The sequence below is a fragment of the Gadus chalcogrammus genome, chromosome 2 (genome assembly GCF_026213295.1).
Source record: "Gadus chalcogrammus isolate NIFS_2021 chromosome 2, NIFS_Gcha_1.0, whole genome shotgun sequence".
NCBI classification, from domain to species: domain Eukaryota; kingdom Metazoa; phylum Chordata; class Actinopteri; order Gadiformes; family Gadidae; genus Gadus; species Gadus chalcogrammus.
Genome location: NC_079413.1, coordinates 9,648,178 through 9,671,860, shown reverse-complemented (window position 1 = coordinate 9,671,860; position 23,683 = coordinate 9,648,178). Strand labels below are relative to the sequence as shown.

At 45.6% G+C, this 23,683-nt stretch overlaps 1 protein-coding gene and 1 non-coding gene across 2 annotated transcripts in view; one reads left to right on the top strand and one right to left on the bottom strand.

The window, feature by feature from the left end:
* myo15aa (myosin XVAa) overlaps positions 1-23,683 on the top strand; it is a 47,358-nt gene that overhangs the window by 11,568 nt on the left and 12,107 nt on the right. Inside the window, 39 exon segments of the mRNA XM_056608989.1 lie at positions 221-382; positions 751-864; positions 1,764-1,822; positions 2,135-2,258; positions 2,492-2,587; positions 3,284-3,415; positions 3,750-3,875; positions 4,381-4,458; positions 5,076-5,233; positions 5,607-5,652; positions 5,969-6,093; positions 6,200-6,317; positions 6,694-6,869; positions 7,607-7,691; positions 8,161-8,214; positions 8,322-8,403; positions 8,599-8,729; positions 8,905-9,000; positions 9,757-9,992; positions 10,256-10,446; positions 11,302-11,374; positions 13,602-13,793; positions 14,250-14,362; positions 14,965-15,065; positions 16,689-16,809; positions 18,723-18,770; positions 18,773-18,907; positions 19,017-19,067; positions 19,669-19,733; positions 20,194-20,310; positions 20,431-20,479; positions 20,913-21,063; positions 21,227-21,320; positions 21,584-21,695; positions 21,890-22,005; positions 22,362-22,421; positions 22,636-22,711; positions 22,839-22,954; positions 23,410-23,528. Of these exon segments, the coding sequence (XP_056464964.1) occupies positions 221-382; positions 751-864; positions 1,764-1,822; positions 2,135-2,258; positions 2,492-2,587; positions 3,284-3,415; positions 3,750-3,875; positions 4,381-4,458; positions 5,076-5,233; positions 5,607-5,652; positions 5,969-6,093; positions 6,200-6,317; positions 6,694-6,869; positions 7,607-7,691; positions 8,161-8,214; positions 8,322-8,403; positions 8,599-8,729; positions 8,905-9,000; positions 9,757-9,992; positions 10,256-10,446; positions 11,302-11,374; positions 13,602-13,793; positions 14,250-14,362; positions 14,965-15,065; positions 16,689-16,809; positions 18,723-18,770; positions 18,773-18,907; positions 19,017-19,067; positions 19,669-19,733; positions 20,194-20,310; positions 20,431-20,479; positions 20,913-21,063; positions 21,227-21,320; positions 21,584-21,695; positions 21,890-22,005; positions 22,362-22,421; positions 22,636-22,711; positions 22,839-22,954; positions 23,410-23,528 (4,298 nt within the window).
* Positions 13,380-13,451, bottom strand: trnad-guc (transfer RNA aspartic acid (anticodon GUC)). The gene has a single exon. It is a non-coding gene; the product is annotated as a tRNA-Asp (tRNA).

The window sequence follows — 23,683 nt, the reverse complement described above, 5'->3', positions numbered from 1 at the left end:
CACACACACACACACACACACACACACACACACAGATGCACACAAACCAACACGTACAAACCAACACACACAAACACACAATTTAATATAAGCAAAGATGATTGATGAAAGACATTTTACATAGTCTTTAAGGCATGTTTACCGAGATCTCCCACACACTCTCTCTCCTCTATCTCTCCTTTCTGTCCTCTCTCTCCTCTCTCTGCCCCTATGTACCCAGGGAGGGGATTGTGGGATAACAGGAAAGAACGAGGCGGAGGACTTCCTGCGTCTGATGGCTGCCATGGAGATCCTTCACTTCACGCCCGAAGACAAGGACACAATCTTCAGGCTCCTTTCCTGCATCCTGCACCTGGGAAACGTCTTCTTCCAGAGATACGAGGTACTGGGTTGGCTCCCAAGTGTCTGTTTTATTTGTACAGAAACATCCTAAATACGATTTTCTTTTTTATGAATTGCCATTAGATAAAAAGTCTAAACCAAATAACAAAAAGGGGCTGATTGGCTGGTGAACATTGAAATTACACCTTCTGTACTATACTGTCTACTACTGTACTACACTGTGGTCCACCAAAGCTTTTGAGGTACATAAATAAACAGACATCCCTTTAATCTCTCTATCCCTCCAACCCTTGCTTCTTGAGATGCAGTCACATGGGCAATGCATGGGTTCATTCCACTGCTGACAGATACTGCATCGCTTTGTGGCTGCATGCACACTAATATTCTGATCTTTTGGCTGCACTACAGACAGATGGTCAGGAGGTGGCGTCAGTGGTGAGCGCTCAGGAGATCAGAGTTGTGGCAGAGCTGCTGCAGGTGTCACCGGAAGGACTCCAGAAATCCATCACATTTAAAGTCACCGTCAGTACACTACTCTACCTTACCCTACTATATCCTAGCCTACCATAACCTACCCTAGCCTTATCGACACTTCCCTAACCTAACCTACTGTACCCCAACATACCCTAGCCTACCATAGCTTTCCCTAGAGAGTGAGAGATAGAGACATAGAGAGTGACAGAGAGAGAGAGAGATAGAGAGAAAGACAGGGAGAAAGGAAAACAATTCACCACAACCTAAGATCCAAGCCTAATACCACTAATAAGTGAAAAACAGTCCTTCCTTCCAGGCCCTTCCCAAAGAGCTATGACACAGCCTTACTTGTATCGACATGGTTTAGCGAGGATGTAATACCATCGGAACCTACCCTCAAACTTCATGCTACTTGTGTTTCACCGTGTCAGTAAAATCTCAAGCCAAGTCTTAACGTATCCGATGACTCGAACACTGTGTTAAAGTATGACACTCATCCGTTCAGTATCATAGCTCATGTACTCATTCATCATTCACTTATTCAATCATGATCCGAAACACAACATCTACCCAGAGCACCACCTCCTCCCTGATTTGTGGTGTTTTACACAACCTAATGTGTGATTTTTGTTTTCTTTCTGGTGATGTAATGGCCATGATCCAATAATCATAGCGGTTAATAATAAATCATACAGATATTACAGGACGAAACTGGATGTCGTGTTCCATGTAAACGTTTTTTCAGCCCTTTAAGCGAAGGTAAACAAGAGAATAACTAATAAATAAGAGGTAAAAAAGAGTGTGAAAAAGACGAGAGAGAGAGAGAGTAAAATGTGATTCAGAAAGTTCTGCAAAGAGGGGGACTAAGGAGAAATCATGCAGTAGGTTTTACATTGTTCCTTTGATTTTTTATCTAATATTTGTATTTATGTATCATCTTCACACAGGAGACAATGAGAGAAAAGATCTACACTCCTCTGAGTGTGGAGAGCGCTGTTGATGCCAGGTGAGACCCCACTACACTACCCAGCATGCATTGCATCTAAACCACTGTGTTGGTTGAATCAGTTGAGAGAAGTTTGGTTCCCGATGATACCATTTTTACATTAAGTTATACGATCAAGAATTATGACTGGAAGCATAAAAATAGGTGAAGATTATTTGCCGTCTTTGAACACAGTAACTCAGTCTTTTCTATCTCATGAACTCATACGAAAGCAAACCATCCAAACGAGAATCTCTCTCTGTCTCTCCGTCTCTTATTCTTTCTCTGTCTTTGTCTCCTGTCCACTGCACCCCATCCTCCTTCCTCACCCAGAGATGCTGTTGCCAAGATACTGTACTCACTGCTCTTCCATTGGCTGACCGAGAAAATCAACGCCCAGGTGTACCCCCGCCAACACTCCCTCTCCATCTCCATCCTGGACATCTACGGCTTTGAGGTGGACCAATGAGCACCACATTCTGACTCCCATTTGTACCGATTGTACCGTAGAGGGTTGTGATTCTTTTTGTTTGGGTTCGGGGATATTGAGCTTGGTAACATTGGGTTGTGGGTAGGATGTTTCCTCCTTGCCAGAAGGTTTTTTCTTCAATCCCCTATCCATCTCCCTATGTTTAGTCAGGAATTTAAATTGTTTATGTATTAGTGTGGTGTGTGTGTGTGTGTGTTTAGGATCTGGCCTTCAACAGCTTTGAGCAGCTTTGCATCAATTATGCAAACGAGTACCTTCAGTTCTTCTTCAACAGGATTGTGTTCAGGGAGGAACAGGTGAGCGGAAATCACACCTGTAACAAACACACAAACACACACACACACACACACATGCACACACACACATGCACACACACATTTGTACTTGAGTCAAGGCTCAAGGCCAATGGATCGAAAAACACAATTTAGAATAAAAATAAACATATATATATGTTTAACTATGATAACCGCAAGGCATTAACACTGCCATGGTCAGGGGTTCAATCATTTATTCTAAATATAGATCAAATTATAAGAAATAATTAAGAAAATCCAACCGCCAAAATAACTTATTTTAGATAAATAGTGATGTAGTGGGGTTACATAGTACTGCTATGGATTGATCCTGGATCAAATATCGCCTTAAAGTCTTAAAACATATGACCAACAGTAAATATAGACTCAAGTGTTCCTTATTACTGGAAGTTTTGGGTTACCTCACACTTCAAACGTTCTGGCTTCACCCCCCAAAACCTATTGTAGCAAGTAGAGACAGCGATAGGCTGAACAAAGCAATGTAGCTCTGCACCTAACTGGAAAAAGAAGAGTCTTCGAGAATTCCTTGAGTAGGCATTTTTTATTTGTGGATAGTGGGCGGGGACTAGCTCAAACAGGGGGTTGGGTTTTCCTTTAAAGCTCACCTGCGTCACTTTAGCCTCAACCAGGAAGATGTGAATATCCCACAATGTGGCCCGCTATATGATGTACCTGTAGGAGGAGTACAGCAGGGAGCAGGTCCCCTGGCAGGACATCCAGTTCAGCGACAACCAGCCCTGCATCGACCTCATCGCCGCAAAGCCTCATGGGATACTTCGTATCCTGGACGACCAGAGCTGCTTCCCTCAGGTGGAAAGGGTCATCATACCAAAATACACAATGCTTACTTTTTATTGGATTAATTTACTTCATTTGTTTTGTATTATAAGTGTATTATTTGCATGCTTTATCTATGTTTTAATGTGACTTGTGCGATTGTGTGCGTTATTGTATTAAATTAACTGTGTCTTTTTTTATTCTTGTAATTATACCATTTTGACTTTTAACCATGAAAGTTATCTTTGTGTAGCTAAAAAAGTGCTGCACTAATGCAATGCATTACTTATATTTATTATCAGGCCTGTTCTATCTCATTTGAAGCTCAGTTGCCGTTAACCCGATGTGATCTGTGTTGTCGTCTCAGGCTACAGACCACACCTTTCTTCAGAAGTGTCATTATCACCATGGCAACGACCCACAGTATCTCAAGCCAAAGATGCCCCACCCTGAGTTTACCATCAAGCACTTTGCTGGCCGCGTCACCTATCAGGTACCCAGCTCCTCATCCAATGTCCATTAATTGCTTAGCCAATGAGATAAACCAAACCTCTAATTGATTGGCTAATTGCTGTGAAATCTTAAATTGTTTCACTTTAAGATGTTCTTTACTTTTCACTTCATGCACATTCCTACAACTGACAGGACAGACAGACCATATGCAACAAAGTTGCACACATCATGCATATATTAATCATGTTAATCCTCATTGATGAAAGGCAGATGAATATAATGTTTGTTTGTTATTTGTAGACTATTGATAACAGAATGTAGCCTGTGGTAGGGAAATCGTGTTGTGATAATAGTATGTTGTTTCAAACTAATGTTATGGAGCTGTTGAAATCTATGTCTTTATATTAAAGTAAGATAATTATATAATTATTCAGTAATGGCCACTGGCCAAGGATCAACCCAGCAGAAACAAGAACTGTCTCTTGTAGCGACCAAGCCAGGAGATGTTTATTCAAATCAGGATTTATAATGCTGGTCTCCAATAGGTGCACAAGTTCCTGGACAAGAACTACGACCAGGTCCGTCAAGATGTCCTGGACATTTTCATTCAGAGCAAGAACAAGGTAGGAGGCAACTGGAAACATAAATGTAGGTCATCGGTCCAAAACAGGTTATTTTGGTCTTCAATCCTTGAATTCTTGATCATCAAATGTAATAGATATATGATGGTACATATTGTCACGACCCTACTGGTACATTCTCAACGGCTCTCTGTCTAGGCAGGAGTCGAGACACATAAGTGGTAACAAATCACAGCTGGCAGGCAACTAGCTTCCGGCCACCTGAGCAGTGACACGCCTGGTTTCCTGGCGATATATATATTTTTTATTACCGTAATCAACTCCGCTCCCCTGCTGTGATCAATAGTTTAAGAACCACTGGTATACAGTATGCCAATGTCCAAATATGCTCAGACAGCAGCAGCCCGACCACAAGTCTTAGTAACCATTGTGACAGCGAATTTTAGCGGCTACAGTGTTCGACTACTATCCAAAAGGCACTGGTTTGGATCCCCAATGTCTGCCGCAAATATGTAGGTATCCTTGAGCCAGATGCCCCATCCCCTACCTGCTCTGCAATGATATGCATCTCAAGCCACTTGTAAGTCGCTTAGGGTAGAAGCAACCTGCCAAACGATTCAATGTAAATGTGTTGGTCCTCCCCGTCGGCGTGTGTCCAGATGGTGTCCAGCCTCTTCCGGCGCCACTCGGAGGTGGCGGCGGAACAGAGGGGCGGCCAGGGCAGGAAGAGCAGCACGGTGACGCGGAGGTACCAGGCCTCCACTGTCAGCCACAAGTTCCAGACGTCCCTCCTGGAGCTCGTGGAGAAGATGGAGAGGTGAGGGGGAGAGAGAGGAAGAGAGTTGGGAGGAGGAAGAGGAGGGGACAGAGAGTTGAGGAGGAGGAGGAGGAGGAGGATGTGCAGGAGGATGAGGAGAAGGAGTGGGTGGAGAAGGTGAAGTAGGGATCTGGAGGGTTTGAAAAGGTGGAGAGCTGAGGAGATGGTGGGGGTGAAGGAACCAGAGATGTATTAGAGAGGTGAGGAGGTAGAAGATAAAGTCATGTAGGTAAATGGAGGGAAGATAATGCAGGAGCCTTACATGGACAGTGAGCAACAGGAGTCTAAAAAGTCTCAAACAAGATGTTGAGATATTTTGTCTTTCCATATAAATATATAGTTATAGATATCATAACTTTTTTTATCTTGGCAGGTGTGACCCGTTATTTGTGCGCTGCATCAAGCCAAACAACTTGAAGGTATTTATTATTTTTTGTAATGTAATACTTTATGGACATGGTAGGGATCAGGCATGCTACTCAATGATGCCTACAGTTCATATAGCAGTTCGGATATGAGTAACCCTCCCTACACCATCCTGGCCTCCGTCAGTGACATTTAGTGAATACCACATGTTTAATGTAAGTGTGTCTATGTGTGTCTGTGCTTGTGCCTGTGCGTGCGTATGGGTGTGTGTGTGTGTGTGTGTGTGTGTGTGTGTGTGTGTGTGTGTGTGTGTGTGTGTGTGTGTGTGTGTGTGTGTGTGTGTGTGTGTGTGTGTGTGTGTGTGTGCAGGAGCCCGGTGTGTTTGAGACCGAGCTGGTGAGCACTCAACTGCGGTACTCAGGGGTACTGGAGACCATCCGGATCCGCAAGGAGGGATACCCTGTTAGATTGCCCTTTGCTATCTTCCTGTTCAGGTACACACACATACACACACACACACACCTCTCCTTCTTCCCATGTGTGTATTGCTGCTCTGCATGCATGCGTGGGTTCAGTGCACCATGTCTCTGACCTCCCCAGGTATAAGTCCCTGGTGGCATTGAAGGATCCTCCACCCACAAGTGGAGAGAGCTGTGTGATCATGCTCAGTCAGCTGTGTCCCCTCACGGCAGGATGCTTCCACGTCGGGGTCACTAAGGTGGGTACCCATGCATTACAGTAGGGGGCAATAGTGGGACATATGCACTAGTCGTCTGGCAAAACTAAGAGAGCGGTATAGCTTCTCATCGGTATAGCTCAGATCTTTTTTAGGGAAGTCTTATATCCAAGTCATATATTGATTGCCTCCGCTCTAACCCGCACACAGTTACACACACCTGTATGCATACAGCCTCAGGTGAACACGCACACCCACACACACACAGACCCCTTGTATATATAATATATCATGTTAATGTTGTTACATCCTTAATATGTATTCGGTGTATTATTCTCAGGGTTCGTTCTGCTTTGTGTGAGTGTTCAGTGTTGAGGTGTAGTAATTCTCCTGCGTTATTCGACCACGCTCCCTGCAGCTGTTTCTGAAGGAGGACATCTACCAGCTACTGGAGTGCAAGCTGGAGCGTGCACGTCAACTGGCCGCACTCACGCTGCAGCGCACCGCTCGCATGTTCTTCGCCCGCCGCCGCTTCGTGCAGTTCAGAATGAGGATCATCGGCTTACAGGCACAGTGCCGCGGGAACCTCACAAGGTAGGGTCGCTAGAGAGGCCTGGGGGAACCTCTACCTTCACTTCTGGTTTCCCATCCACTTGGCTCACAACGCACATGGTATCTGTGATGGACTGTGGATGATGGATAAGAAAAAGGTTACAGGTGGCTGATTGGATGATTAAAGTGGGACTGACGCTTAGCTTTTCTAGTTTATCTGTGCAGTGTGTGTGTGTGTTTCATTATTTTGTGAATTACCACCACAAACTGCATGCTTTGAGCACTGTCTTTTTATTCCCATGTTTTTTGGAGAAACATTTTTATTTTATTTTTCATTCCCATGTTTTTTTTAGAATCATTTTTGGGTTTTTATTTTGTTCAAAATGAGGCTTATACAATTCTCTGTCTCTTAATGACCCTACTCTCCAAATATATCTCCCAATCTCGCTCTTTCTCTGAATAATCCCACTCTCTATCACTCGCTCTCGCTTCCATGCCCTCACTCTCTTTCTCTCTCTCCCCCCACTCCAGTGTCTTTCTCTCTAATACTCTCTCTCTCTCTCTCTCTCTCTCTCTCTCTCTCTCCCCACTCTCTCCCCACTCTCTCTTCGCCTCTCTCTCTCTCACTCACTCACTCACTCACTCACTCACTCTCTCTCTCTCTCTCTCTCTCTCTCTCTCTCTCTCTCTCTCTCTCTCTCTCTCTCTCTCTCTCTCTCTCTCTCTCTCGCTGTAATATTCTATGTATCTTTCTCCATGGGGCTTGCAATGTCTTCCAGGAAGCACTACGTGAAGAGGAGAGCTGCTCTTGTTCGATTCCGAACGATCGTCCGTCTGTACGTCAACCGCAAGAGATTCATCAGGGTAACTAGAACACATAGTTAACTTAGCTAACCCCTCTATCCTCCACTTTGATATCCTTATTCCGTAGCATAAGTTTTCTTGTCTCAAAGTGCAACGTCACTACTTAGATATGAGAGCACTGCTGCATACACGTGTTTAGAAAATGGCCAAAGAGTTGGACGATTGATGTTACTGTGTTTTGAGTTCTTCATTGGTTCGATTCGGCAAAAATACGTCCAACTTTTGGACCATTGGTCCAACTTTTTAGACCACTGGAGTTGATGTTGCAGACCGTGATTGACACACATACGAAGCAGAACTCTCTGATGTTAGAACATAGCTGAGAGGGGTGGTTCCCCCTTCAAATGACTGAAACCCACACTAAATGATAAATTACCTAGTAGTATTTAGATGATTGTGTGTAGATAGAGTGCCTGTGTAGATAGTAGTTTGATTATGATGTAATGAGCTGTAAAGTGTGTGTGTGCAGATAAAGCTGGGGTCGCGCAGGAAGAGAGATGCGGAGAGGAGGGAAAGAGACAAGGTAGGAGGCGGACCACCCGTTTGTTTTTATGTGACTGCCTTAGTGAGTAATCAATCACCTTGCCTAGTGTGGCCACGAAGGGTGAGACCTGTGTCTTTGTCCTCCAGGTGCTGTATAGGAGAGAAGTTGTCAACGTCACACACCTGGTGATCTCCGCTGACCTAGCAGCCCTGCTTCATACTGTAGCAGGTACAGACGTCTGTCTGTTCCGTCTGTCAGTCAATCTGCCTGTCTGTCTCCGTCTCTCGGACCTCTCACTCTGTTTTTATCAATCCGTTACGTGTTATTCATGGCATCTCTCTCTTTCATCCTCTCTCTTCTTCCACATTCCCTCCATCCACAACCCCCCTGTCCCTCTCTCCCTCCTCCCCTCCCTCCCTCCAGTTGGCAGGGAGTTACATTCAGACTGCCTGGCTCTGCTCCAAGCTCCCCACATCCGAGAGGACACTCAGCTGACGCTGCCCCTGGACATCAACAACTACCCCTTCTACCGCTACGTCCAGGCTTACTTCAGGGTGGGGCCTCCAAGTCTCCTCTTTTTTCTTATTGGCTCAAATCAGTGCCCGCCTCCGTGAAGTCCCAGGCCACAGTTGCACAGAGCGCATTTCAACCCAATTAGAACTACCGGTAAATGAGAATCATTTCTTTATAACCCTTTGTTTCGGCCCCCCTCCTCTGTCTTTTGTATAGGAGCCCAAGTTTGGGATGCTCACGGACCCATTGGAGGCCTCTCTGACCCGCGTGGATGAGGACCTTAAAGAGGCCGCACTGGAACTCTTCACCTTGGTAAGACTGTACTCTGCCATTTCTGGTTAATGTTTGTTTTCATGCATCATGTTCTCGGCATTGGTAACAATGGTTCTACCGTTCTACACCTAACCTTTACCCTCTAACCTTTTGACCATCTAACCTTCTAACCTTGTAACCCTATAAGCTTTTTACCCTCTAACCTTCTAACCATCTAACCATCTAAACTTTTAACCCTCTAACCTTTTAACCCTCTAAACTTCTAACCATCTAACCACCTAGCCTTTTAACCCTCTAACCTTTTAACCATCTAAGCATCTAAACTTTTTTGACCATCTAACTTTTTAACCATTCTACATTTTTTACCAACTAACCTTCAAACGTTCTAACTTCTACCTTTAAAGGTTCTAACCTTCTTTTCTTCTAACCATCTGACATCTAACCGTCTGACTTTTAACCTTCTAACCGTCTAACCTTCTTAGTATCTAACTTTGAACGTTCTATATCTATAACCTTCTAACCCTCTAACACGCCTACCTTCTAACTTCTAATGCTCTAATTTCTAAGGTTCAAACGCTCTAACCTTCTCACGTTCTAACACTCTAACGTTATGAAATGATAACACTCCTAAGCTCTAATGTTCTACCGCTCTGACACTAACGCCTTAACGTTCTAAAGCTCTGGTGCCATAACATTCTAACACTCGAACGCTCCAAAGGTTCTAGCACTCTAACGTTCTAACGATTCGACACTCTAACGCTCTTACTCTTTATCGCTTCTACATGTTGCCCTAAGGTTCTGAGGTTCATGGGTGACCCGCACCTGAACGGCGCCCAGGAGAACATGTTCGGGAGCTACATCATCGAAAGGGGACTGTCGTCGCCCGGGTTACGGGACGAAATCCTAGCCCAGCTGGCCAACCAGGTGTGGCGCAACGTGAACGTGGAAAACGCAGAGAGGGGCTGGCTGCTGCTGCTGGGGTGTTTGTGTGCCTTCGCCCCCTCGCCCAAGATGGAGAAGCACATGTTAAAGTATGTACCATAATCAATACCAACTAATGATTTAGATCATATCTAAAACACTTAATTACTTACTTAATTACTAAATACTTAATAATAATAAGAGAAAAATAACGACAAAGTTATTTTGACTACTAATATGTTACTAATGTTATTGGATGTTAGCGGATAGTTTTGATGGTTTAACCACCAAGACCAGCATTGTCCTTTCAGTAACACAGATCTGTCCGGCCGCCGATGGCTTCATCTTGCATCGTCTCACCCTTCCTCTTTAGATTTGTCTCTGACCACGCCCCCATCGAAAGCCAGGCCCTGCTACAACACTGCCTCATCCAAGCCAATCAAAAGTCCCTTCTGAGCTCAGGCTCCAACCCAGAGACCGCCCGGACCTATCCACTGTCTTTGCTAGAGTGGACGGCCAATCGGAAGAAGGCCAGCATGGTGCTGCAGGTGCACTGCTTTGATGGTGCGTCCCACCACCATAGTTTACCCCACTACTTCTGCCAGTAGTGTGTGTATATGTGTGTGTGTCTGTGTGTGTCTGTGTGTGTGCGTCAGGTAATACATATGTAATTTAGTGTGTGATAGTATGATCATTGATTTTTGATCAGCAGCCGAGGATCAGGTGGTGGAACGTTCGACAGGTTCTCTTGTTTCCACGCCAACGTTTGTTTTTGCTTTGGTTTCATTTTATTCCACAAGTTAGTCACCCCCAGGCACACACTCATTAAACCGCCATTTATTGTGTGTGTGTGTGTGTGTGTGTGTGTGTGTGTGTGTGTGTGTGTGTGTGTGTGTGTGTGTGTGTGTGTGTGTGTGTGTGTGTGTGTGTGTGGGTGTGTGCGTGGGTGTGTTTGTGTGAGTGCGTGCGAGTGTGTGCGACTACCTGCCATGATTGGTTGTGGTGTCTAATAGGGCATAGGGAAAATCACTCATCTATATCACACTCTAATGTCATCTCCTAGCTCTCTCTCTTTCTCTCTCTCTCCTTATCTTTGTTTCATTACGATCAAAAGGGGAGCATAACTTTACAGTGTCACACAGTTGTCATCCGAGAGTTTTGAAACAATATGCAAAGTTTTATGAACTTTGCATATTGACATAACGGACAGATATTTTGGCTTCACTTAAATTATTTTCAATAACTGCCTGGGTCTGTGGTAACATATGTTTTTTGCTCTCTCTCTCTCACACTCTCTCTCTCTCTCTCTCTCTCTCTCTCTCTCTCTCTCTCTCTCTCTCTCTCTCTCTCTCTCTCTCTCTCTCTCTCTCTCTCTCTCTCTCTCTCTCTCTCTCTCTCTCCCTCTCTCTCGCTCTGTAGCTATGTCCTTCCTTTGTCCAGTTAACTCGTGGACCAGTGGGGAGGAGCTAGCAGGGGTCATCCTCCGCCACAGGTACAGCCTTATGCACTGCCGCTTATCACCAAGTGGATATACTTAGTAGTTTATAAAGATTCCATCTGTAACGTCACTGTGTGACTCCTGTTTAGAATTTCTGTTTAGGTGACACTTTTAGGCCCCGTCCACACTAACCCGGGTAAATGTAAAAAGTAAAAAACGCACATCCGCAATGAAAATGATCTCCGTCCACACTATCGTTTTCATATCGTTTTTGGAATGTTTTGGATCCACGTTCCACACTGAAATTATTTTGATAAGCAGTTGTTGTCATGGTTACGCAACTCCGCCACGTCTCTCTGTTTAGATTACAGGCGCACGATCAGCTGATATTTACAATTGATCAGCTGGTTAATCATTTTCGACCCGGCCGGCCAGAAACGCCGCTCCAAGTACGGTTTGAACTGCCGTCTTTCGGGCATCACTTAAGAACATCAAGCACAGCGCTCGCCTCCGGCGTTGGAACAATATGTTTGAGCCAATATGTCGAGTTGTATCTGGAGATAAATTAGTACATTGTACAGAGAGATCATCATTTGCTTTTCACCTGTCATTTTTTTGATGAGCGTCTCGAGTGCAAGCTTTTGGCAGCATCATGGCAACCGAACGTCATCGTTTCTGAAAGCCTCCGTCTACCCTGTCCACACTACAACGAGAACCCAGCGTTTTCACATTTATCCAACTCAGCGATCATTTTCGAAAAGCATCCTTTTCAGTGTCGGAATTCTCCGTTTCAGTGTGGACGGAAGGGCAGGGTTCGAGTTAGGTGGGAGCCAGTGGCAGCCGAGCTCCCATAGAGAGAGGTCTGGCTCTCATGAAAGCAGCAAACTCAAATATCTGTGGGGGTCTCTGAAAATACAGCAGCATAATATTGTAATTACAAATAAGGCTATTTTCCCTTCCACATATTGAGGTTAAGTAAGGGATAATAGAACGCCGGTCATTATCGGGAAAATACGCCCAGACAGGGCGAACCGGACACCGACGCGAAACGGAGGTGTCTTCGACCTGAAGGGGCTTATTTACTTCTTATTTTCAACAACTCAGCGCAAGGCCGGGTGTACACCGAATTCTGGGACCCACCGAAGAGTGTGACCCCAGGGGGCGCTGTTGCATATTTTTTGCAATATGCACGAGTTTGAAGCGTAGACAGGCATGACAAAAACATAAATAAAACATAAGATCTCCCCCCAAATTACCTTTTTATTAAAGTTGCTTAATAAATACATTTGTTTTGATTTGATTAGCATTTTACAGACCCATACAATGATAGGGCGTTTAGTACGGTCCTTCACCCATAAAAAGCTACCGTCAGTGTTAAATTACGCTGATTTACCTTTGAGCATTTCCTAGCTACTGTGTAAAACGCTGTTTAGAATTAATGTTAGTATCAAGAAAAGAAAGACCCACCGGTGGGGGGAGTTCTTATGTTTTATTTATGTTTTTGTTATAATGCAAACGTGCATGTTGCAGAAAATGTGCAAAAGCGCCCCCTGGGGTCAAACTTTTCAGTGGGCTAAACGGATAAATATTTATGCGTTCGTAGATTTACCCGGGTTAGTGTGGACGGTGCCTTAGTTACTAGTCGAATCGAATGTTTCAATTTTGCAAACGCTTCCGTTGGAAAATGTAGAGGGAATACGCTGTTTAAGAATGCTTTAAACAGTTTACGTGAGGCTTATTTAAGCCCATCCCCTGCTGAATCTCTGGCCGATTGCGGGCAAACTTACTGATTCAGAAAATAATTAACCCAAATAAATTTCTATATTCGTTATGGTTTCCTCAAAATCTATGTCAGCAGCAGTATTCAAACCCACACTTCCAATGGAGACTGCGACCTGCACACAGTGCCACCGCTTGGTCATCCTGACACATTACAACGTATTAACTTTATTGTTAAATTATGATAATTTTTTCAAGGATTCCAAATATCGCTTCTTGCTCACAGACCCCTACTGCGCCTAAAAAACATTTTATTGATTTTGTGTGAAAAAATGCTCTTCTCCCCGTCGGGGAATTGAACCCCGGTCTCCCGCGTGACAGGCGGGGATACTGACCACTATACTAACGAGGAGCTGTGTTTCAATGAGCAGCCTTGACACAAAAAATACTTTGTCCTACAGTTTTACAGTTATAAAACGTTTTTCCTGATTATTGTGTCATATTACAAATCCTCATCAAACCATTATACCAGACAATCATGCCACACCGTGTCGTCTTGCAGGGGCGTGACCGAGTGGTGGAAGGGGTACTCCATCCTGATGAAGGAGCAGGGCCAGTGGGTGGAGTTAGCAGGCCACGACTACGTGCTGGACCTTATCTCGGACCTGGAGCTTCCCCCTGAATTCCCAAAGCAGAAGAGCTACTTCATCATCAGCGCCGAGGGTCCCAACAGGGTCAGGGCCAATGCCAGCCTGTGAGTCCCGATGACAGACAAGCCGGGATGGGAACATTCTCTAAGGCTGTTATCAAGGAGGCTTTAGGAAGAGTTACTGATACTTGTGTGACCTTTTTTGTATTTGTTTCTCTCCTATCATGTCCTCTCTGGCCTTCCTGTGTCTTCTCTGCCCTTTCTCCTCTGCTTCTTTCTCCTCTCTGTTCCTCTACTTTTCTCGCTACTCTCCTTTCAACTCCTTCTCTTTTCCTCTTCTCCCCTCTCCTGCTCTCCTCTCTCCTCTCTCCCCTCCTCATCTTCTCTCCCCCTCTCGTCTCATCTTCGCCTCTCTCCTCCTCCTCCTCCTCTTCCTCCTACACTCCCCCTCCTCTTGGCTCTCTCCTCTTCATCGACTCTGCTCTCTTCTCTCCTCTACATCTCCTCCCCATCTCCGTTCATCTCCTCCTAATCTTCTCTCCTCCTCCTCTCCTCCACCAGTACTCTGTTTGGCAGTGGGTTTGACTCAGATGAGGAGGTGCCCTCCTCCTTCCCTCTCAACACCAATAGACCAGCCTACAGTCTGCCAGACTCGGACGGATACCACAGCCACGGTTTGTTACACACACACCCACCCACACACCCACCCACACACACACACACACACACACACACACACACACACACACACACACACACACACACACATACACACACACTTATACACTAATCCAATAATGACCAATACTATGAGGTTATTTAGAGGAGGTTTAATGGTTTAAACCTCCTCTAAATTTAATTCAATTATGTTTAAAGCTTAATGCTGCACTATGCAAGTTTTACCATTGGAAGCCTCTAGTGGCTTGAGTTGTAACTACATGTATAGCTTTAATAATCCTGCTATCTAATCACTACGGAAAAAAACTCAATTTGTGGGGTATAAAGTGCACCAGGACGAATTGACGGATTGGAGGGATTATTTTTTTATTCTTCTACGTAAGTTATATTTTTAATTAATAAAAAGCTGCAGTAGAAAAGTAACAAAGAGCAGGTTCAAAGTTACTTCTTAGTTATTTACCAGCTTTACTTGTAACTTGTATCAGCCGCAAGTGCTTTACTAATGTTATGTAGGCATAGAGAAAGGTTATCACGTGTGTGTGTGTGTGTATGTGTGTGTTTGTGTGTGTGTGTGTGTGTGTGTGTTTGTGTTGTGCAGTGGAGTCCGACGCGTTCAGCGAGGGGCAGGCCCAGCGGGACCGAGGCATGGACCGCTACCTGGACAGCCTGTTTGACCCGGTGCTTTCAGACAGCAGCCAGGTGAGAAACACAAATAGACAGACAGAGGCACGAACACGCACACACTCACACACACACACACACACACACACACACACACACACACACACACACACACACACACACACACACACACACACACACACACACACACACACACACACACACACACACACACACACACACACACACACACACACACACACAAACACACACAAATATAAAAAAAAAGAAAAAAAAAGGAACATACATTCCACATGACAACACAAACCCACACTAATGGCCCCTAACTCGTCAACACACAACCCCACGCACACCTCAAAACTGGCCCTCTCTTTATTCCTCTCGCTCTCTCTCTGCCTTGTACTTTAGCTCAAAGTACATCTTGTTGCACCATCGTATCTAGCCTTGCAGGGTACTTCTTTTAGCTCTAAAATTCATATTCTTGCACCAGACACATCATTGTATCCCCACAGAACGCATTTGAGCTCTAGAGTTCATAGTACCTGCTGTGGGCCAGGGGGTGTTTTGCGTTCAGATAGCTGTCGGGTGTCACCTGACCCTGTCTTTCTGAATAGAGCGATAGAGCGTTGATAGAGCTAATATACACACATGACCTGTTAGGTTACCTGGCAACCCACCCACCCCAGGAACCGTTAGCAGTTTGTATCCCTCTGTCCATCGCTCCGTCTGCCCATCGGGTTGGCCTCATTTTTTTGTCCGTCCAGCCCTTTCCGTCCATCTAACGCAGGTTTATCAAAAGCTCTTGAGGTAAACTAACACAGATGTATGTGTGTGTGTTCTGTATGTGTTTGTGTGGGTGGTCGTGGGTGTATGTGTGTGTGTGTGTGTTGTTGTTGTCAAACGGTGTATGTATGAGTGTGGGTGGTCGTCGTAGGCTGTTTTTGTTTGTGTGTGTGTGTGTGTGTGTGTCTGTGTGTGTGTGTGTGTGTGTGTGTGTGTGTGTGTGTGTGTGTGTGTGTGTGTGTGTGTGTGTGTGTGTGTGTGTGTGTGTGTGTGTGTGTGTGCGTGTGTGGGTGTGTTTTTCACCCCGCACCACCCAGGAAGTATTTAGTTCCCACAAAGCCTTTATCAGCCTGAGGTGTGGGGGTGTCAGAACCAACTTATACAATTCTCTCTCTCTTAATGACCCGACTCTCTTTATCACTTGCTCTCTCTCTACTTTGCTCTCTCAGGCCCCCCCAATCTCGCTCTTTCTCTGAATAATCCCACTCTCTATCACTCGCTCTCGCTTCCATGCCCTCACTCTCTTTCTCTCTCTCCCCCCACTCCAGTGTCTTTCTCTCTAATACTCTCTCTCTCTCTCTCTCTCTCTCTCTCTCTCTCTCTCTCTCTCTCTCTCCCCACTCTCTCTTCGCCTCTCTCTCTCTCTCTCTCTCTCTCTCTCTCTCTCTCTCTCTCTCCCTCCCCCCACTCTCTCTCCCTCTCTCTCACTCTCTCTCTCTCTCTCTCTCTCTCTCTCTCTCTCTCTCTCTCTCTCTCTCTCTCTCTCTCTCTCTCTCTCTCTCTCTCATGGTTAGATACACCTGACTCAGTGTACCTGTGTGCCGAAGAACTTCATATTTCTCCAGACCGCCTCAGCTTGTGTGTGTGTGTGTGGGGGGGTTTGTGTGTGTGTGACAGGACATGGAGAGGGCGGCCAGCCTGACAGCCAGGATGAAGGGAGGGGGAGGTGTGGGGGTCCCAGCAGACGAAGGAGTTGTGCCCCGGAGCCGACCCTATCCCCCGGGAATACACCCTGGAGGTGAGCCACGCTGTGTGTGTGTGTGTGTGTGTGTGTGTGGGTGGGTTAGTCAGCTGTGTGTATGTTTATTATGCACATGTTGATTTCTCAATCTTGTACGACGGTATTTTGTATTTATTAGCATGTGTGTGTCTCCCACAGACACACACACTCATTTGTGACATTTAATGTAATTCATATTTCCAAAGAAATTGAAATCTTTCAATCTTTCTTGCTCTCTCTCTCTCTCCCTCCCTCTCTCCCTTTCTCTTGCCTTGGTTCCTTTGCCATTCTTTCCCATCTACTTGTGTCTTTGTTTAACTCGGTCTCTCCTTCTCGCCCTCTCTGTTTCCCACTGCATCCATAATTCATTGTGTTTGAAGTGGGTCTTAAATACTTGGACGCAGGCGCTAGGCTGGGCAGAGGGAAGGTCTTCTGTTGTTTTTGAATTGGCTGTCAAAGTCCTTACAGAAGCTGTCACTAATGTTATATTAGTCTGTCTGGACTGGAAGATGGCCTTTTGATTATTTTCAGTCTTTTCAAAACAAGATTGTAGGGTTTTTGTTGTTTGACATTTGGCATATTTACTTTTGCTATAAATACACAATGATGGCTCAATCAAATGGACAGGCAAGCAGACATACAGAAGGACAGACGGATGGGTGGGGGAGTAGGCTGGCAGGCAGGTAGACAGAAAGTCAGACAGACAGTTTAACTTTGGCCAACAGCTAGACATGGGTCTGTGAGCCCTCATCCATTAAATATGCTGCACCATCAACTGTAACCTGGGCCTACTGGTCCCTCAGCTATAGTTTTCTCTATCTCTTTTCATCTTTTTCTCTCTCTCTCTCTCTCTCTCTCTCTCTCTCTCTCTCTCTCTCTCTCTCTCTCTCTCTCTCTCTCTCTCTCTCTCTCTCTCTCTCTCTCTTTCTCTTTCTTTTCATAGTTCTTTCTATCTCTCTTTTTGGAAGACAACCATGTTTAATTAAAGTGATTATAAATGAAGGCAGAAACACCACCACATTCTGTAAGTCATTACTCACAATCATATCCAAAGTCACTTTATCTTAAACCCCACGTACAAGCCACCAAAGAACATTGCTTTCTAGGCAATTCAGACGTGCATCTTGATCGATGTTGGACCATTTAGGACGTTTCTCTACTCCTCCTGCGACAGTGTTTTCTTTTCATTACCTCTTAATTTGACCTCTTCATATGACCTCTTACAAACCTCCAACCAGAAGAACGGCTCACATTCCCAGACATCTGGAATGCAGTGTTTATTGTCCTTCATCACCTCTCTTCCATCTCTCCTTTCTATCAAGTCTCTCTTTCGCTCTTAGTGTATTTTTATCTCTCACTCTCTTCTCTCTCTCTCTCTCTCTCTCTCTCTCTCCCTCTCCCTCTCTTTACTTGTGTCTATTTCTCTCTCTTGTCTTGTTTGTTCTTTCTGTCTGTTTGTCTGAATCTTTTTTTCTAAATCTTCTCCACCCTCCTCAGGATTATTCTAGGTAGTTCACTAATTAGGAGGCTGTATTGCATGTGAGCTATCCTTCTTTTAATTCTGAGAATATGAATATTTTTATTCTGTTAGCATATCCTTGAACAACCTTCAAAAAATGAATTTGGGATCTACAACATCAGAAGAACATCAGCGATTTGGACCTGCCACAAATGCTTCCCTAAAGCTTGGGTGTGTCGGGACAGATTAAAATAACAATTTACAGAGAGAGAGCAAGAAAACACAGCCACGCTACATTCCGTGTGCTTTTCTCATTCAAAACAATATGACGCCGGTTGTTGTTTGTGTCGAGCTACTGCAAGCATGAAGTGAAGAGCTTTGGCCTTTGCCAAAGAGATTGTTCTGAACGAAACAGCCTTTACTAATCTCCCCACGCGCCCCACCCCCTGCCCCCCCGCTACGCTCCTCAAAGCTGTGCCAGTGCTGCCGGTCGCAGGGGGAATGATGCCTCCCGTCCCGGCCATGCCCATACCCTCCCACCACCACCACCACGAACAACACCAGCAGCAGCAGCAGCAGCAGCAGCAGCTAGAGCAACCCCCTCCACCGGAGTACCACCAGTACAACCAGCCCCCAGTACAGCAGTACCCCTCCTCCGTCTCCCCGCCCACCTCCCCGCCCGCCGCTCGCTCTGCCCCCCCCGCCTCAGCACGCTCCCGCTCCATCTCCTCGGGTGGGGCTGGGGGTGCGGGGGGCGCGGGTTCAGCTCCCATGCAGGGGGCTCTCCCCGGGATGCCTCCCCTGCCGGTGATGCCGGGCGTGGGCGCAGGTGAACAAACGACCGGAGTGGCGTGTCTGCACGGAGTGGGTCTCTCGGCATGCGTGAAGCCTCTGACTTTGAGTATCTGTGATGATTAGCGAATTGGAAGCTGTTGCAATGTAGAGTTTGGATGTTTGGCTTCTGGTTTTCATTGAAGCCTCGAGTCTTCAGGAGAACTGTTTGGGAATTATGACGAAAAAAATGGGTTTGTGGCCATGCTACAGAATCTGAATCATCTCCATTTATAGCCGGATAAAATAATGTCTGTCAATGTTCACAATAGCTTTTAAAGTAACTGCCCATTCCTGTTTGTCCTTTTTCTGCGCAAATGCTCTGTCCACATTTTGGTCATCAAGTCCCATGCATTATGGCCGCTAGCATGTTTGCATCATTGCAGTGAACATTTGCTGTTGTTTGCTTGATCCTGTGTTAAAATCCATGTTGTTTATGTTGACAAATTGAGCTCTGCGTTTTCAGCCTTGGACAGATACAGGATGTTGGCTGTGTGTTTGAGTGACTTTGCTGTGGTATTTCAGTGAACTACACCAATAGATGAGACTGTCCCTTACAATTGTGTGTTTGTCTCTCTGCCCTGAAGGACCTGACCAGCACTTAGTGGCTCAGCAGCAGCAGGCCCTGATAAACCAGCAGGCCATCATACTGGTATGGCCCCCAACAACGCCCTGATCAACACAATCCACACTGTACTAAAGGTCATGTCCCTGGAGGGGGCGGTCAATGGGGATATTCTGCAGCCTGACACCACAGGACGGAATAATGGTCCCATAGTCCAACTGGTGCCAATTCAGTAGAACGTATACGCATTAGCACACTTGCTAGTCGTAGCTGATACAGTTATCAGGAAGAAACTGCTTAATAGCTATAACCTCATAAAAAGATCTTTGACTGTCCGATGTCCAAATGTGATACCAACACAGCTGTATGGGCAGTATCTGTTATCCCTCTTTAGCATCACTTTATAATGAGGATGCATTAATTAAACATTAATTAACCATTAATAGGCATAAGTTATCGCAGTAATTACCCTATTTTAACAATGGTTGAATGACTGTATTATTAAACGTGTGTGTGTGTGTGTGTGTGTGTGTGTGTGTGTTCCCAGGCCCAACAGATGACCATGCAGGCCATGGCCCTCCAGCAGCAAATGATGTCCAACTATACCCCGGTACCCAGGTCCCCCCCGACACACTCTCCAGCACACTCCCGCACACCCAGCCCTGTGAGTCCAACACACACGCACACCCTCTCCACGCACATGCAAGCACATACACACACACACACACACAGGCTGCTGGATGCAGAATTTGTGATGAAGTTTAATCTATTCACCCTTCCACAGGTCAAAGAGGGCAAAGACTCACCGACAAAGACTCCGCAAAGAAAAATCAGTATGTCCACAGGAACATTCACGATCAAAATACCTATTTCATAATATTATGCTAAATTATATGATGTGTACTGCACATATGACGCTAATGTTTTTTTGTATTTTTGGTCAAGAAATTTAGATATGAAAAAAAACGGAAGCCTATAAATGTCTTCATAGTACACCAATGAGGAAGCAGCCAGATGTGGCAAATAGGAGTTCTAAGCACATTGGGTGCAGATGTATAAAGTAATGTTTGCTCCTTCTGGCTAATTCTGCCAATTTACTCCGGCAATTGCAACAGATCACAGGAACAACATATCTTCTATCACACCCAGTCATTCATTATTTTTTTTAGATGACTAAATGAAATGATATGATCTAATTATTGCTCGGGATGGATCTGAACAAGGACAGGTTCATTTGGAGAGAGCTGACGGACTCGTACGTTGCAGGTCCGACGACGGCCCCCCCTCCGGAGGCCGTGGTGAAGGCCAGTGTGAACAACACGGAGCGCCTGGACCCCAGCCACGACATCAAGGACATCGTCAAACAGCACCAGCCCCCCGCCACCCCGGCCCCCACCCAGACACCTGGCTCACAGAGGTGGGCACACACACGCACACACACACACTCACTCTTTTCTCTATGATTGCAGATCTAAACTCAGTGTGTCTGTGTCTATGTGTGTGTGTGTGTGTGTGTGTGTGTGTGTGTGTGTGTGTGTGTGTGTGTGTGTGCGCGCGTCTGTGCATGTTTGAGTGTTCAGAAAAGGCGATGGGAAGGCGTTTGAGAAGAAATCAGACCCCCACGATGAAGCGATGGAGATCCTCAAAGATCAGATGGCCAACCCACCAGCTCAAGTAAACACAAACACATGCACGCACGCACTCACGCACGCACGCACGCACGCACGCACGCACGCACGCACGCACGCACGCACGCACGCACGCACGCACGCACGCACACACACACACACACACACACACACGTTTATTGTGTTATAGAGTTAAATTCATTACACAGATGTTGACCTGTCTGCAAGCCATGCATATTTGTAATTTTATGTTTTTGATTGACATGAATTTTAGTACATTAGTACATTAATAGTGGCCGTCTTCCTCAGACACCAAAGAAACCGGCCCCGCCCAAAGAAGGGGGAGGAGCTAAAGCCAACAAAACAATCAGACGCCGACCAATGACCACGCCTTCCACCACCGGCCCCCCCCCTCCCACAGGTACCGTCATTCAGCACTTTCATTGGTAAACGTTGGTTCATTTGCACATGAAACATTACCATTCTTTGTTCAGATACTGTACATATTATTGTGTGTGTGTGTGTGTGTGTGTGTGTGTGTGTGTGTGTGTGTGTGTGTGTGTGTGTGTGTGTGTGTGTGTGTGTGTGTGTGTGTGTGTGTGTGTGTGTGTCCAGTCTCTAGAAAGCTGCCAATGGAAGAGGAGATCATTCAGACTCAGCTGCACAGCAGGAGCAGCGAGGAGCACTACACCTACACTAATGTACCCTGGAAACTATACCTGAGGAAGGAGGTGCACACACACACACACACCCACTACACCTACACTAATGTTACATTACATACAATGTACCCTGAAAACTATACATCAGGGATGATTTGCACACTCATAAACACACACTACACTTACACTAATGTACCCTGAAAACTTTACACGAGAAAGGAGGTGCGGTCTCACACACACACCACACTAACGCTCATGTATCCTGAACACTATACATGAGGGAGGAGGGGCACTCTCATACAAACACACTACACTTACACTAATGTTCCATGAAAACTATACATTAGGAAGGAGGGGCACCCCCCCCCCCCCACACACACACACACACACACACACATGCTAAATCTGTCATCTTGTGTTGCCAGGTGTTCTACCCTAAGGAGAGCTTCAACAACCCCCTCATCCTGGAGCTCCTCTTCAGACAGGTCAGTTCTGCCCATGCTGTATCTCTTTTAATTCCTATATATTGGTCCGGTACTTTCTGCTGTGACACCCTTTCCATCCGGGATTAATAAAGTACTTCTATAATCACATTCATCAGATGGCTGGCACCCAGCTATGCTCTTACAGACCTATCAATAGCTGGGTATAAATCAAATATGTCCTTAACCTATGAACCTGTTGTCTTGCAACATTCAGATTGTTCATGATACTTTCTCCGAGGCCTGCATCCGCATCAACCAGGAGGAGAGACAGAAGATGAAAGATTTCTTCGGTATGGATGCAAAGATTCATTTGGCAGTATACTCTTATCCGTCAGTATTCATTAAAATTGTATAGTGGCCGTTAAAGGATACATACACAGGCGACGATATGTTTGGTTTCTGGGTATGCCCGGCCAGCTGAGAAAAATGTGGACCAGGCTGTGGGAACGCAGGACGAAGAGGTGAAGAAGAAAGCCATCACTATGGCCAAGGACTCCTGGGATATCTACTTCTCCCGCCTCTTCCCCGCATCGGTGAGGTTAACCTCAGTTTGTAGGACCCTTCCTGTCATCGGTGAGGTCACCACTGTTTCTGATGACTTTCACTCTCATCTGGGAGTTTCACCGCTGTTCCTTGTGACCTTTCCTCCCATTGGTACGCCCACGCACACACACTCACATATGACACACACACACATGCAGACAAAGACACGTGCAGATACACAATACACACAAACACACACATATACACACAGACATGAGCAAAGATACACAAATATGCACGTTCACATGCACACACACGCTCACAAATGACACACATGCATATCATCTGTGTACAAAGAAGTAAACAGACAAGTAAAGTACAGATAATTATTCAATTAATTTATCATTTATATTTTTTTCCTTCCTGTCATCGGTGAGGTTCGCCACTGTGCCTTATGACCCCATGCATTAAACTTGTGGGTGCGTGTCTTTTTGTGTGTGTCCAGGGCAGTGTGGGGACTGGGGTACAGGTGTTGTCGGTGTCCCATCGAGGCATCAAACTGCTGAAGATGGTGCGGAGTGGCAGCGACGGTCCAGACTACTTCAGAATACTGAGACCTTACAGGTTAACGAACACACAAACACACACACACACACACACACACACACACACACACACACACACACACACACACACACACACACACACACACACACACACACACACACACACACACACACACACACCAAATGTATACATGCAAATTGCACTCTTGTGAT